Consider the following 13614-nt stretch of genomic DNA (forward strand, 5'->3'; position numbering starts at 1 on the left):
GAAAATTAAGTTTCTTGAAGTAAAGTCTCGGACAATTATGGTTTCTAATAGTATTCTTGTATTATTAAATGATTATTGATTCGAAAATTTTTAGATTGTTATTGTTATTAATTGGACTTTATTATTAAGAAAAAAAACTATTTCTTTTAAATCTCTATTGATTTTTTTTCAATTGTTAGTAAATTGTTTTTATCTTTTTACAATGATGTGTGATTAGGATTAAAAAAAGTTGATCACTCTCAAATTGATATTCTGATTGTAACGGAAATGATAATACACACAATAATTAACATAATATTGATGAGGATGATGATAAATATAATACATTTTGCTTTTGATTTGGTTATAAGGATGGAAGCCACAATTAGTTGGGAATGGTTAATTGAAAACTTTAAAATTTTGTTGCATTGGACAACAGCATTTAATTAATTAGCATTAATTTGACTTGATATGACTGGTATCGCAATAATTGACTTGATATAATATTGATCCAATTTTGACTTGACTTATTTGATTGCACAATTTAATAATGCCTACGGTTAATTGTAACTATCAGCTTTTCGTTGTTGATTCGATGGCAATTTTTTTCGTAAAGCACTCACTTTAACACTAAATTTATTTAATCAATAGTTTCCTGCTTTTGGTAATTGTTTGGTTTCGTTGTTATCGTGATAAAAAAACGTTGATTTCAATTGTGTGTCTGGACTTTTTTGTTTTTGGCTTCCTCCCTTAAGCTTTAGCTAAAGCTTCAGCTGATCTCATTTTAACGGGATTACTTCTTGATTCTCGTAATAAACGAATCAAATGTCCAATTATTTTACTTTTAATCTCTTCGCGATCATTGTCTCATCAGAAAAGGCGAAAAAATGACCAAGAATGTAAATCGAAGCTGCTTGGATATTATCCTGATTACTCCTCAAGTATAGCTGTAAAGCTGTAATCCAATCGTTAATCAGTCCTTTGGATTCACTTACCTATGAGAAAATAGAAAACGTATTAATATTAATAATAATCATGACAATTTACCGTTACAATAATGTTTGTTCAGTTTTTCACTTACGATGAACTTGATTAAGCTTGGAGTGAATTCGGTTGGCTCAACAAAGTGTTTTTCTGAAACAACCTTTGCGAAAAATTTACCCAAAGGATCTTGAACAGAGGCCGTTGAATCGTAATTAGCTAATGCATATCTCGCAGCCTAAAATGAAGGAAACAAATTTAGTAAATGATTTTAGTAAAGAATATAACAATTTAGATTATCAAATTTCAAGTAATTACCTCAGTTACAACGGGAACATTTGAATTATAGTAAACAACTAATGGAATCAAAGATTCAGTTGATACATCTTGAAGGAGAAGGCCGCCCTTTTCACACAATTTACCATAGCAATGGATTGCTGATGATCGGATGTTTTTACTTTCCTGTAATCAAGTACAAATTTTGCATAAAAATCAATAATTAGTAAGACAAACAATTGAATTTATATAAAGATAATTATCAATGTTTGGAAAATGTTTGTTTACCTTATCAAAGAGTGATTTTAATCTAATAGCAATTGGTACACATAGATTTTCAAGTTGAGATTTTTCCAGATATACGAGATTGTTGGTCAATCCTTTGATTGATTCAAGAAGTACATCATCATTTTTATCATCCTTATCCTCTAAGCCGAGTAACAAAGCTGAAATAACAGGACTTGATAATTTGGCATTCTAAAAGAAAAGAAAACAGTTATGAATATTAAGATAATTTAAAGACTAATTTCAATGATTAGATGATCCTTACCAATTCTGGAGAAAGGCAACTATGTCGACCTAATCCTCGAATGCAAAGTTTCCTGATAGCATTGGATGAATCGGTGAGCATGTTAAGAAGAGTTTGAAGAAGAGGTTCGGCCAGTGTTTGCTGGTCATAATTATCGATTGATAAAATCTCACAGAAAAATGCAATTGGAATGAGTCGACGTTGAGGTGAAGTATCTTGTAAGAAGGGAGTCAAATCTTTAACTAGACTTGAAATATCAGCAGGATATTTGATACACATTTCCTTGGCTAGGAGTGTAACCGCCTCGGGGAATTCAGCTTCTTGTTCCATGAGGAAGAATATTTTCTCATTAAGTACTTTGTCTCGTTCACATTTGTAGAGGACATTTTTTAGGGTAAGGACGGCGATACTGATTGGGAATACATTTGAACGATCTTTCTCTTTCTTTGATGAGGAATTTTTCCTTGATGATGGTGCTACCGGTGCTGGTGGAGGTGCTGGAGCCAAAGGATTTGATGATGAGGCGATTGGATCGACTTCACTGGCTGGAATGTATTCTGCTTTAAGGAAATTTGCAACGGTACCAAAAACTGAAGTGAAAACCTTGACAAAATGGGAAATAAGGATCGGCGATGAAACGGTAGAGCCATAAATTTCTTGTAAAGCACCGACAGCGGCCAAAGTTTTAGCCGAAGCAACCATAACATTTTGCTTTCGTGGGTGAGGTAAAACTTGTTGAGATTCATTGAGAACCTCTAACAATTTTTCAATAATAACTGGACACAAAGTTGGATCAGAGACCAAGATTAGCCATAATTGAATATGATCTTTTGACCAGATAAGGGAACAATCAAGAAGATAATTGAGAAGAGCGTTTAATTGATGAGATCCAATTGAAGTGATAATACACTCAAGACCTCGTTTGGTGTGTGTATGAGTAACATAAGGCATCCGTTGGACGATATAACTAATAAAATCTGGTAAATTGAGTTTGATATCATTCCCGTAAAGGTCAACCAATGATAAGAGTGTAGATGAACATCCATACGAGCATACGGATAGTGATTCCGTCATTCCGTCCAAAAGAAATTTGAATAAAGGTAATGGTGTTAAATCTCGAAGTTTCAATTGTTGGGCCAAATAACTTGTTAGTGTTTTGATTGATTCAGATGTGAACTCGGGAACATTATCTTCACGGTGATTGATAAAACGGCCCAACAGTTCAAGGCATGGTTCTGGGGAGATTGGACGATTGGACACTTTTTCGGCAATTTTAAAGATTGTCCGAAGACACATGAAAGCTTTCAGACGAATATTTGGAACTGGATCGAAAATTCGTGCAATAATTAAACCGACAAGAGATCCAAAAGACTCGAAACGATGTGAACCAGCAACTAGGAAGGTCATCCATGAATCGAGATTCTCGTGATAAAATTCAATCACATGATGAACAGTATCGATAGCATCGTTTCTATTACCATCATTAGACTGAGAATTCATCCAAGTCTTTAATTGGGTAACAATAAAGATCAATATATCGAGAGATGATCTCTCTCGAATAATGAAATCTTCCAATAAACGTTTAAAGGCTTTAAGCAGCTCTTCATAACCAACTCGACAATAAACCGCTCTACCGACAACATCGATGACCGTTTGTTTCTCTCGATCTGAAAGGACAGGTTCATGTTTAACAAGACTGGAAATGCTCAACAAGGCTAATTGACAATGATGGGTTGGTGTTGATGGTGCACGAAAAATGGTCAACATTTCATCAAGTAAATCATCACGTTTACGAAAGATGTACATTTGTTTCAAATTTTCGGGAAGTACTGAGTGAGCGATTACATTGACCGCCGTAATGTAAGCCGCTTGAACAAGCCATTCTTTTGATTGTGAATAGAAAGTGCTGATGGTTCGTAGGATCGGTGTTTCCAGTCGCGTCAATAAAAGTTCACTTTCCGCGTATTTAACAACATAAGCATAACTGAGAACAATAGTTGATCTTAATCGTTCCAATTCAGGGTCAGTTCCATTTCTCATTGAATCCATGATTGAATGAAGTAAACTTGTCGATCGACGAGGCTCAGCATACTTTTCCAAACTGACCAGGACCATATCCAAATGATTGGCGGCACATTTACCAGCCATATAAGCGATACCTTCCCTTTCGAGAGGTGAACTGTGGTCAATGGTGTCAAAGGTAATGTCCAATGCATTGTTGGCCACTTCTTTATTTTTCAACATTCGAATTGCATTTCCCATGTTGATAAGATAAAAGTTTTTCAACAAAGGTTTCTGATAATAGAGATGAATCTGAGCGATTAACGATGAAATATATGCTCCAAGAAATTCCATGTTTCCAATTTTGGTTAAAAGAGCGGTGGTAAAATTGCAACAATTATTTCTCCAAGTTTCTTGTCGTGATTCTTCAAGTTCATTTATCTCAGCAATCAATTGATCAAGAGCTGGCATCATAGAGGAGAAATTCTGATGAATATGAGGTCCAATAAGTTTTAAAACATGTAATGAATCTTTGACATGAGGCTCAGGTACATCTCCAATGATTACTGATAGACGGGCAAGTAGAGCCTCTCGTTTGGGTGAATGTGAGATCCTCTCGAAATATGATTGAAGTAATCGACCTGTTGAATCTTGACGTTTAATCTTCTCACCCATTAGATTCAATGATTTACACAGGGTGGGTAATGCTTCCGTGTATTCGGGTTGTACAAGATACTCAAAGAGATGAGGCCAGAGAACTCGTTCAATATCATCTACGGTGGTAACAAGTAAATTCATCACGTTGTCAGACATTGTACGTAAATCTTTATTTGTTACCGTATCAACATCAGTTGATGACCTTCGAATAGCCAAATCCTCTTCACTTTCCTCTTCTAGAGCACATTGAGTGATAATATATTTAATCAGAGCTTGTCCACCCTCCAAATCAAGATAACCATGGTGAGCGATTGTAACAATTACTTGAGTTATTGCTCGACGAACTCGATTATTTTCTTCATCTAAAATACGACGAAGTGATTTAAATATTGCTGATAAACGGGGAACAATAAATTGACTAGAGGCATTAATTAAATGCTTTAAAATGGTAAGGGAACCAATTTTCGCCAATTCTGAGCTGGATTCAAGTTTAGCAAGTAACCATGGAATCAGGTATTCACTGTATTTTGAATTAAGGGTTGCAAATGACCGGAGAATCTCATTGTGATTACGAATTGAATTGGGCTGTTGATAATCGGGTAAGGCACATGTTTGGGTGAACAGGATATTGACAATTGTTTCCATTTGAGGTCGAGTTAAATTGGGTGATCCTCTCTCAATGATACACTCAAGAGCTTGATGTAAACTTTGGGAAGAATAGACAATCTCAAAATCATTGGTTGACAATGGAAGTGAAACCGTTGGCCGACGGTACATAGGAAGAAGTGAATTAATGAAACGTGGTACACCCTCGTTAAATGTTTTATCACTTAATAGTGAGATCATATTTCCAATTGCTTTGATAACAGATTCTTTAACTCGATTGTTACGAGAATTAAGCCATTCATGATAGAAAGCTTCAAAAAGTGCATCAATTTCCGCCGTAAAGTAAGACTTGTTAACCGCTGGATCTGGAGCTCGATCAATGTTGGACAAATATTCCTTGATAGATTCAGCAAATTGGCCAACACAATCGGAAAAGAAAATTCGAACAACATCTTTACGAATAACTGTTATCATGGAAACCATAGATCCAAGGAGAGCCTTAATATAACCCATCATTCCAAATGGATTAGCTGTGGCCATGGAACCAAGACATTTACATATTCCAATTGGAGGTGATGAATGAGGCTCAAATTGGGCAAGAAGCTTATCCATTATATCGGTTGTCTGATTTTTACTCAAACAAACAATTACTCCACTGGCGTATCTTTCATAATCAGTTAATTCCTCTAAATCTTTGTTGATAACGGTGATACAAAATTTAGTCAATGAGTCTCGAGTATTGGGATCAATTTTATTTAGAAACTCAATGCAAACCCTTTCGATACTGCTCATCAATTTGATCTTGCTTATAACTCGTACCTGAAGGGTAAATTAAAAATAAGAAAACAAAAACAAAATAATAAGATTAATGAGTAATGAAAATCACATCATAGATTTGCTAAATGGAGGGAGTTAATTGTATTATACATATACTGGAAAATCAGCAAAAAAAATATTCATTGGAATATAATGAATTCATTTAAACAATTCTCCAGCTGGATTAATATGATGTGGAACAATTAAGTTAATCATCAACTGACAATAAAACATTACGCAGCCACGCAAGGTAATCATTATAACTATGGAAAAATAATCCTAATAAACATGATGATAATATGGGAAATATTTAATAGGCTCATGGTAATAATATTAAACTGGAAAATGATGATGACCTTTATCATCCTAATCATAACATATTGTAACCCAATTACTTATGTTTAATTTAAAATTTATAATATATTATAAATCATCATGTATCTTGATAAACTATCATCATGAAGATTGATGGAAAATGGAAAATATCCAAATGAAAATCAATTGATTGGGTTTTGAACTTGAGAAAAAAAGAGTTAATTAGCAAAGGGATTGTGAGTGATTTAATCAGATTGAATTAGATTAGATGAACAAACCTCTCTTCCATCATCTTTTTGCAGGTAATTAAGGCAAGTTGCAAGAACTAAGGAACAGTGTTTACTTCCATATTGAACAATTATATTGCAAACATGATTACTGACAGTTTCTTGTTCATCCATACATCCTTTAACCAGAGCATCGACAATTAGCTCAGAATAATCTGTCAAAGGATAGAGAAAGTGAGAGTGAGAGTGAGATAAAATGGAGAAATCAATTTAAGAATTAAATGTTTCAATCAAGAGGCGAATTTAGAAAAGTTATGTTTCTAAAGAGGGGATAATAAGAAGAGGATTAATTAATTCTTACCTTCTAAATTTGTATCTACTTCCATATTGCATCCAAATTATTGGTTGATTTGAGTTTGAGGTATGTATGTATGTGTTTGTTGTTCCAAAATCAAATTAGAATAGAAATTGAAATGTTTATCCTTGAAAGGTCAAAAATCGCATATAATCTGTAATAAAACGAAAAAGTAAAAGGGTGAGAATTTCATCACAATAAGAGATTAATTAGATTTTATTATGAGAATAGAAAGAGATAAACAATCAATCAACAGGCAGAAAAGAAATGGAAATAAAATTTAAAAAGGTTAACCCAAATTGTCAGGTTAGGGAACCGGTGAGAGAAATAAATTGAACTCACAATTTTTTAGAATCAAATTGAGCTAATAAAACAAAAAGAGAAATCAATCAAACTAAACATATAGAAAATAAATTGAAAGGGTAGAGAGAGATTAATAAAAAAAAAGCGAACCAAGTAATAAGCTTAAATTGTCGTAGAAACAATTAAATTAAGAAAGAAGAGTCAAAAATAGGTAATCAAAAACGAATCAAGGTGAGTAAGAAAAAGTGACAGCTAAGATTTAGCTGAACTTGGGATTAGATTAAGAGAAAATGATTAACAAAACCATCATAAATAAACATAACAGGATAGAGAAAGAAAGAAAAACAATCAATTAATTAACTAATCAATTTAATCAATTGAACAATTAGTGATTTCGTCTACTAATTGACTAGAAAAAAAAGCCTCAAGCAAAATGGAAAAAAATTTAAGGCTTAAGAAATAGAAAAGGGTTAACATTGATCCAAAGAAATTGTAACAATCATCCGATTGATTCAAATTAATTAACAATTAACTTTACCTTTTAATTGTTTCCAGAGAATACAAATAATCACATAATCACAATTCTAATAAACAAACACACCTTTTATATTGAGTGAACAACTAGACTCATTGGTGAGAACAAAAAAAAAGAGTAAGAAATGGAGAGAGAGAAAAAAAATTCTCAATCAGCTGATCTGTTACCCGCTCTTTTCGGATTCCATTTTTGTTCAATTACAATTTTAAATTAATTGTTATTCCATTAATTATAATGATGAATATTTAATTTAAATGATTAGATGATTAATTTAATTTTCTTTTCGACTCTAGTGTTTTTCACAGTTTAACAGTTCAAATGGTTTACCAAAGTAAACAAAACTCGATGGCTGATTATCAATAGTATCCTGATTAACCGTTAATTGTGATTGATTGATTATTTGAGATTTAGGAAAATAAATGTTGATGGAAAATATTTACAAACAATTTATTAATATTTGATTGGTTTGCTTGGATTTACATGGAAATAGGTCACATAGAGACTCGGAACGGGACCAAACTTTGTTGATTGGTGTTGCGATTTTAATTGTGTTTACATTTTAGTTTTTTTTGCTACTCTTAATTGTTTACCGATTAATTCAAATTACCAATTCGACCAATCATTTTTTTACTATAGCTTTTGGATTTTCTAGATTTTTGTTTTGGTCTTTGTTTCTGTTCCATTGAAATTCGTGGTGGTGATGTTGATTTGGAAGATTTTGATTTAAATGATGCCGATGACGATGATGATGATCGTTTCTTGGTCGATAAATTGGCCTTGGTCTGAGATGTGACCTTTATTTTCGAGACTTGATTACTTTTCTTCTCAACTATTGGTATCACTTTCATAGTAACTTGTGGGATAATTTTATTCGGTGAAACAATTGGTAATAACGTTACGATTTCTTTGCATTTTGGACTTTCCGTCCTTCGAGTGATAGTTTCATCGACTTTAATCGAGTTAAATTTTTCCGGACATTTAGATGTAACATCAAGTCGATCTGCTTTCCAATTTACAAGTTTTTGAATAAAAGCCGATGATTTTATACGAAATTGATTCAATGTCGATGATGGTCCTTGTGATATGTTACTCGAAAGTCCAACAACTTTTGATGTTTGTAATATTGGGCTTGTAGTGGACAGCGATTTGGTTGAAAGTGATCGGGGATACGTTTGATTTTCAGAAAGTTCACTTTGCACCTTAGGTCTTGGACCGAGCATCGGCCATCTACGGCCGACATTGCCATCAGCTTGTTGATTTGACGAAACTGGACCAACATTATTTGAACCAAAACGAAATTTACAAAGTATCAATAAAAGGATAATGAGGAATATTAAAGTTATTGTTGTGATGATTAAACTCTTTTCAGGATTATCAAATAATGGATTGTCAACAATTTTTGTCCCATCAGAAGTGGTCACTTCGGGAGATTCTGAGTTCGTTTGATAATAGTAATTATTGTTGTCGTTGTTGGACATTTAAATGCGAGGCGAAAATATTAGATTGGAAAATGTTATTTACAATTAAAAGTAAAAGGGGGAAAAATGCTTCTCCATTAAGGATTTACACTGAAGAAAACATTTGATTACATTGATTAATTGAGGTTTAGTTACAAGATGATTTAATTAAGTCAATTGTTGTTGATTGTTATGGTTAATTGTTCCTCAAATAGGAAACAATCGTTATATTGGTCAAATGATCAAACTGGCACAAAAAGATGGACATGAAGAAGTATAAAAAAAAGTGATTCAAATGATGAATAAATAACAATATTTTTCAATTAGAATCTAATTAAAAGCAGATTCTAACGGTACTTATTATTATCCATTGATTGTAATATATACAATTGACTAGCAAATGAAGGTGATGGTGATGAGGATGAGGATGAAGCTGATCCTTTCGTGGTAAATGGTTGAATGGTCAAACATTTATCGGAAAAATTACCATGATGATGATGTAAATTGTGGTTATAATTGGATTTAGCTGTTAATAGATTAGTCGATGTTAATGATCGTGATAGAGTTAATTTTTCAAGTTGATCATTTCTCGACCAAGATGAACGGCAAATTGACCAAGCAATTAGGACAACAATTTGTGTGATCAATAAAATGCTGAAGATTAATACAAGTCCAGTATATGTTAGGCAGTTAAATGATGAGTACGATGATTGAGAAGATAAATTCAATTCATTTGGAATACTTTTTGAGTCTGAAAAGTTAAAAGGTAAACGTCAACAAATTAATCGATAATTAATTCTAATGGAATATAATTTATTAACTTGATTGTTTGGCTTACCTTTAATTATATCATATCGTCCATCTCGTTTGGTTGGTGTTTGTTTGGGTTGATTTTTACCTTCGATGAAATCGAAACCATCTTGAATACGAATCGATTGTAGGACAATTAGATCTTGTTCTGTTGGTGGTGGTGTCGATTGGTGGACATTTCGTCTTCTTCGTCTTCGTTTACCATAGGAAAATGATTCTTGGGTTGAACCATCAAAACCATCCGAGAAACAATGGATCGGCTGACATTTGGCCAAACACGGTGATACTACCGCTCGAAAGTTGACAATATCTGAGGTCGGAAATTTAAACGCTTCAAAGGTTGTCTCAAGGGTTTTGGCCGCTCCTTTGATTCGTGATATTGGTCCCATCACGGCGATATCAATAGGACAACCATCGGCACCGATAAGTTCAATTTCACTTCCATCTACTCCATCGGAGGCCACTAATGAACGGATGAAAATTTCATACGGTGAAGGTTCATCGATAATTGAAAATCGTAAAGTTAATTGATCACCAATCTTTGCCGCTCGAATTGGAGATCCAAGTCTATCGGTAACGGTAATTGTCACATTCGGGGAATCAACGATCGACGAGTGGACAAATCTTTCATCTTTAGCTGCACCAATTATCTCACTGAACAATTAACAAATTGTAAGAAAATAACAACAATGATTAATTTAATTTTACTTTTGATTTAGATTTTGAATATGACATAACAAAAAGAAACCAAAGTAAATCATATTAGCAATTAACTTTGAAAACCTTGTTAACTGTTAACAATTAAAAATTACAATTGTGTGCAAACAATATAAAAGATTACACAAGATTTAATTACTCCATGTTAATTGTTACCATTTAGTTGATTACAAAACAAAATTAAAGGAGTAATTTAAATTTCTCAAGGAAATAAATCTTTCTCAATGTTATGTATTATTATCATTTTAAATTGTTGTAAAACAAAAGTTGATTGTTAACCATTGATAATATACATAAATATAATCATTGTTTACATGATTAGTTAATTGTAATTACCCAGAGAAAGCAAATTAATTTCAATGTTAATCACAACTTGTTTATTTTTTCATTCATTATTTAACCAACTCGATTATTAATAACATCAACTAATGAGTTTATTTAACTTTATCCAATGTAAATAATTAAGGTTCATTGACCAAATCATGATGACGATTGGTCAACAATTAGATTCAGGGTAATAACAATTTAAAGTAAATCAAATTTAATTGTTGTTTGCTGAAATGGTTAACCCTTGATTGACAAAGTTACAGAAATGTAATAAAAAAAAACAAGACTTCAACTTTAACAATTGAATGTTGAACAATCAACAAACTAATGGGACAATTTAAAAGATCAAATTTTAATCCAGTTTAAATGATGAATTAAATATTAATGATAATGATTTAAAAAATCTTTAGACTGATTAAAAAGTGATTAACTGAGTTATGAGAAAAATTAAATTGTTATTAAATACTGGCCGTTGATTTTTCCTTAGCACTTAATACAAAGTGTAAGAATCAATTAATCAATGTAACTAATTAACTTGTTGATGTTTTAATTATTATGATTTATTTTGCTTTTACTATTTAAATAAACAGGAAGGAAAGTATATTTAATATGATGGAAAGAAATTAAATTTAATCATAAAGTGGAAAAACTTTAACTTGACCAAAGGAAGTTGATGGTCAAGGTTAATTATCATCGATGATTAAAGATTTGATGATTGATTGACCATGAAATGGAAAGTTTAAATTGTAAACTATTAGATTTACAATCGTTATTATTAATAGTAATCAGGAAAATCAATATTATCATTACTGATCTAAGGTTGATCAATGGATATCAGTTAATCCTTGATTACTGAATCAATTGATTTGATTTATTAAAAGTTGTGGTGAGAATGAAAAATAAATCTAATTGTGTTGAAAGTTATCATGATTACTTTTCCGCCGTTTAATTTAATAATTGCTGATCATATACTTTCAATATTGGACATGGGGCTTGATTGTTAATCTTAATTATTTTACAGTAAAAGTTTGCATTTTGTAATCAACTTAATTGGTGACAATTTGTACGGAAAGAAAGTGTCAACTATTGTTGATCAACTTACCCATCTGATTCAAAGACAACGGTATTGACCACAGTTTTATTGGTCAAATCATATGAACACTGGACAGATAGGCCAAGATCTTTGGTGGTGACAATTAAATCATGATGTTGAAGGACAATTTCTGATGTATATTTAGCACCATCATCACGTTTAACAGCACAATCAACATCATTATAGCCCAACGATAATTCAAATGATAGACTATTGTTAATGTCCATTACACAGGAATTGGGCTTCGATTTACCGTAAATTTTACCATTGAAAATCCTGTTGGTTCGAACTCTGGTCAGCATATCTCGAGATCGGCAAACAATATCGACTAATATAAATAATGTAATAAAGAGGGAATATCAATGATTAGTCTTAATTGTTATTCTTTTTGTCAGGTTAATCAATTGTCGCTGATTTATTACCATCGTAACAAGAAGTAAGCTCATAGGAAACTGCTGGAGGAATCTCAAAATAAGCATCGTTTATGTGATTAGTTGATGATGAATCAAGATGAGAGATTCGACAAACTTTACTAATTGTTGGATCTCCAAGATCAAATGAGAAACAACGAAATTCTGATTGTAAACATTTAGCTCGACATCCATCAGTTGATTTAATCTCCGGATAAACTGAATCAACAGTTTTCAATAATCGTCCTCGTATCGTTTTAAATTCACACAATTTTTTAGGCTCTAAAATAAGTGATTAGAAATTGATTAGCTGATTGATTTATTGATCGTCATTTGATTGATCGTTTTTTTTTACCTTGAATACAATTATTTTCAATATATTCTTGACCAGGAGCTGATCTGAAGTGACGATCGGTACTAAATGGTGTAACAATTGAATGTCGATCCATTTCTGATAAACTACATTCACCGGTAGCTCGATTGTAATTAGCTGATCGACATTGAAAACTGGTCTCAGTGTAACATTTAACCATACAATCTGATTTGGTCGGAGATGAGGCCAATTTAGAGGTATAACCGGTCAATATATGACTTGGAACAGTTTCAAAGACCCACGATTTTTGGCAGACCGGTTCAATTGTAACACCAAGACAAATTTTCTGTGCATAAATTGTAAACACGGGAAAATGTGATTTATTCAATGAGGCTGGACGATTAGAGGCACTGGTACTAAAAAGGACACAAAGTCCCGTCTCAAAGTTAAGCGATTGACAAGTTGAATTGGATCGGCATCTATTGAGACAATCAGTTAATCGTAAAGTTCCCGGTATAGTTGCAATTGATTCCGATGAAGATGAATAAACAAAGCCCGTAATTAGCTCAAAACTTAAATCATTCTGATCACAAGGTCCACCTGAAATTAATCCATCGAGAACAATTAGTTAATCATTGAGAGAGAGAAAAAACTTCTAATTAATATAAAAAATCTCATCTCGAGGTTTAAACGGTGAAACCAATTTTACTTTTCTGTAGCAATTTATAAATTGCTACCTGTTAATTGTGAAAGTTGGAAAGTAACAGAAAAAAATTCAAACGGTTGATTACAGTTCAATGTAATTGTTTACCATTGTAATGTATTGAAACGACAATTAAGTGATGATGATTAACACTAATGACATTTAAAGTGTTCAGTAGTTGAAGTAAATACTAAAGGTTGAATT

General features: G+C 32.4%; 2 protein-coding genes across 2 annotated transcripts; both read right to left on the minus strand.

Moving 5' to 3' along the window:
* Window positions 1–98: 98 nt before the first annotated feature.
* LOC128397361 (maestro heat-like repeat-containing protein family member 1) lies at window positions 99–7727 on the minus strand. Its single transcript, XM_053358073.1, has 8 exons — window positions 7584–7727; window positions 6749–6896; window positions 6439–6602; window positions 1787–5848; window positions 1525–1713; window positions 1279–1422; window positions 1061–1198; window positions 99–974 (listed from the first exon to the last, which is right to left on the minus strand). Exons 2-8 carry the CDS (start codon window positions 6771–6773, stop codon window positions 813–815), a joined length of 4884 nt encoding a protein of 1627 aa, XP_053214048.1. The 5' UTR covers window positions 6774–6896; window positions 7584–7727; the 3' UTR covers window positions 99–812.
* A 1650-nt stretch (window positions 7728–9377) lies between these two features.
* LOC128397362 (uncharacterized) lies at window positions 9378–13332 on the minus strand (the record flags this gene model as incomplete). The annotated part of the gene is made up of 5 exons (XM_053358074.1): window positions 9378–9788; window positions 9876–10501; window positions 11994–12312; window positions 12407–12676; window positions 12750–13332. Coding segments are annotated over 5 exons (2202 nt in total), but the record flags the coding sequence as incomplete, so codon positions are not given.
* Window positions 13333–13614: the final 282 nt, after the last annotated feature.

The sequence above is a fragment of the Panonychus citri genome, unplaced genomic scaffold, assembly GCF_014898815.1.
Source record: "Panonychus citri isolate SS breed McGregor unplaced genomic scaffold, ASM1489881v1 Contig00029, whole genome shotgun sequence".
Classification (NCBI taxonomy): domain Eukaryota; kingdom Metazoa; phylum Arthropoda; class Arachnida; order Trombidiformes; family Tetranychidae; genus Panonychus; species Panonychus citri.

Coding starts and splice junctions, on each gene's coding strand:
- LOC128397361 (XM_053358073.1), bottom strand. CDS start 6,773: ATGGAAGTAGATACAAATTTAGAAG. Junction 6,603..6,748: donor AGTAGATACAAATTTAGAAG/GTAAGAATTAAT, acceptor ATCCTTTGACAG/ATTATTCTGAGCTAATTGTC. Junction 1,199..1,278: donor ATGTTCCCGTTGTAACTGAG/GTAATTACTTGA, acceptor CCTTCATTTTAG/GCTGCGAGATATGCATTAGC.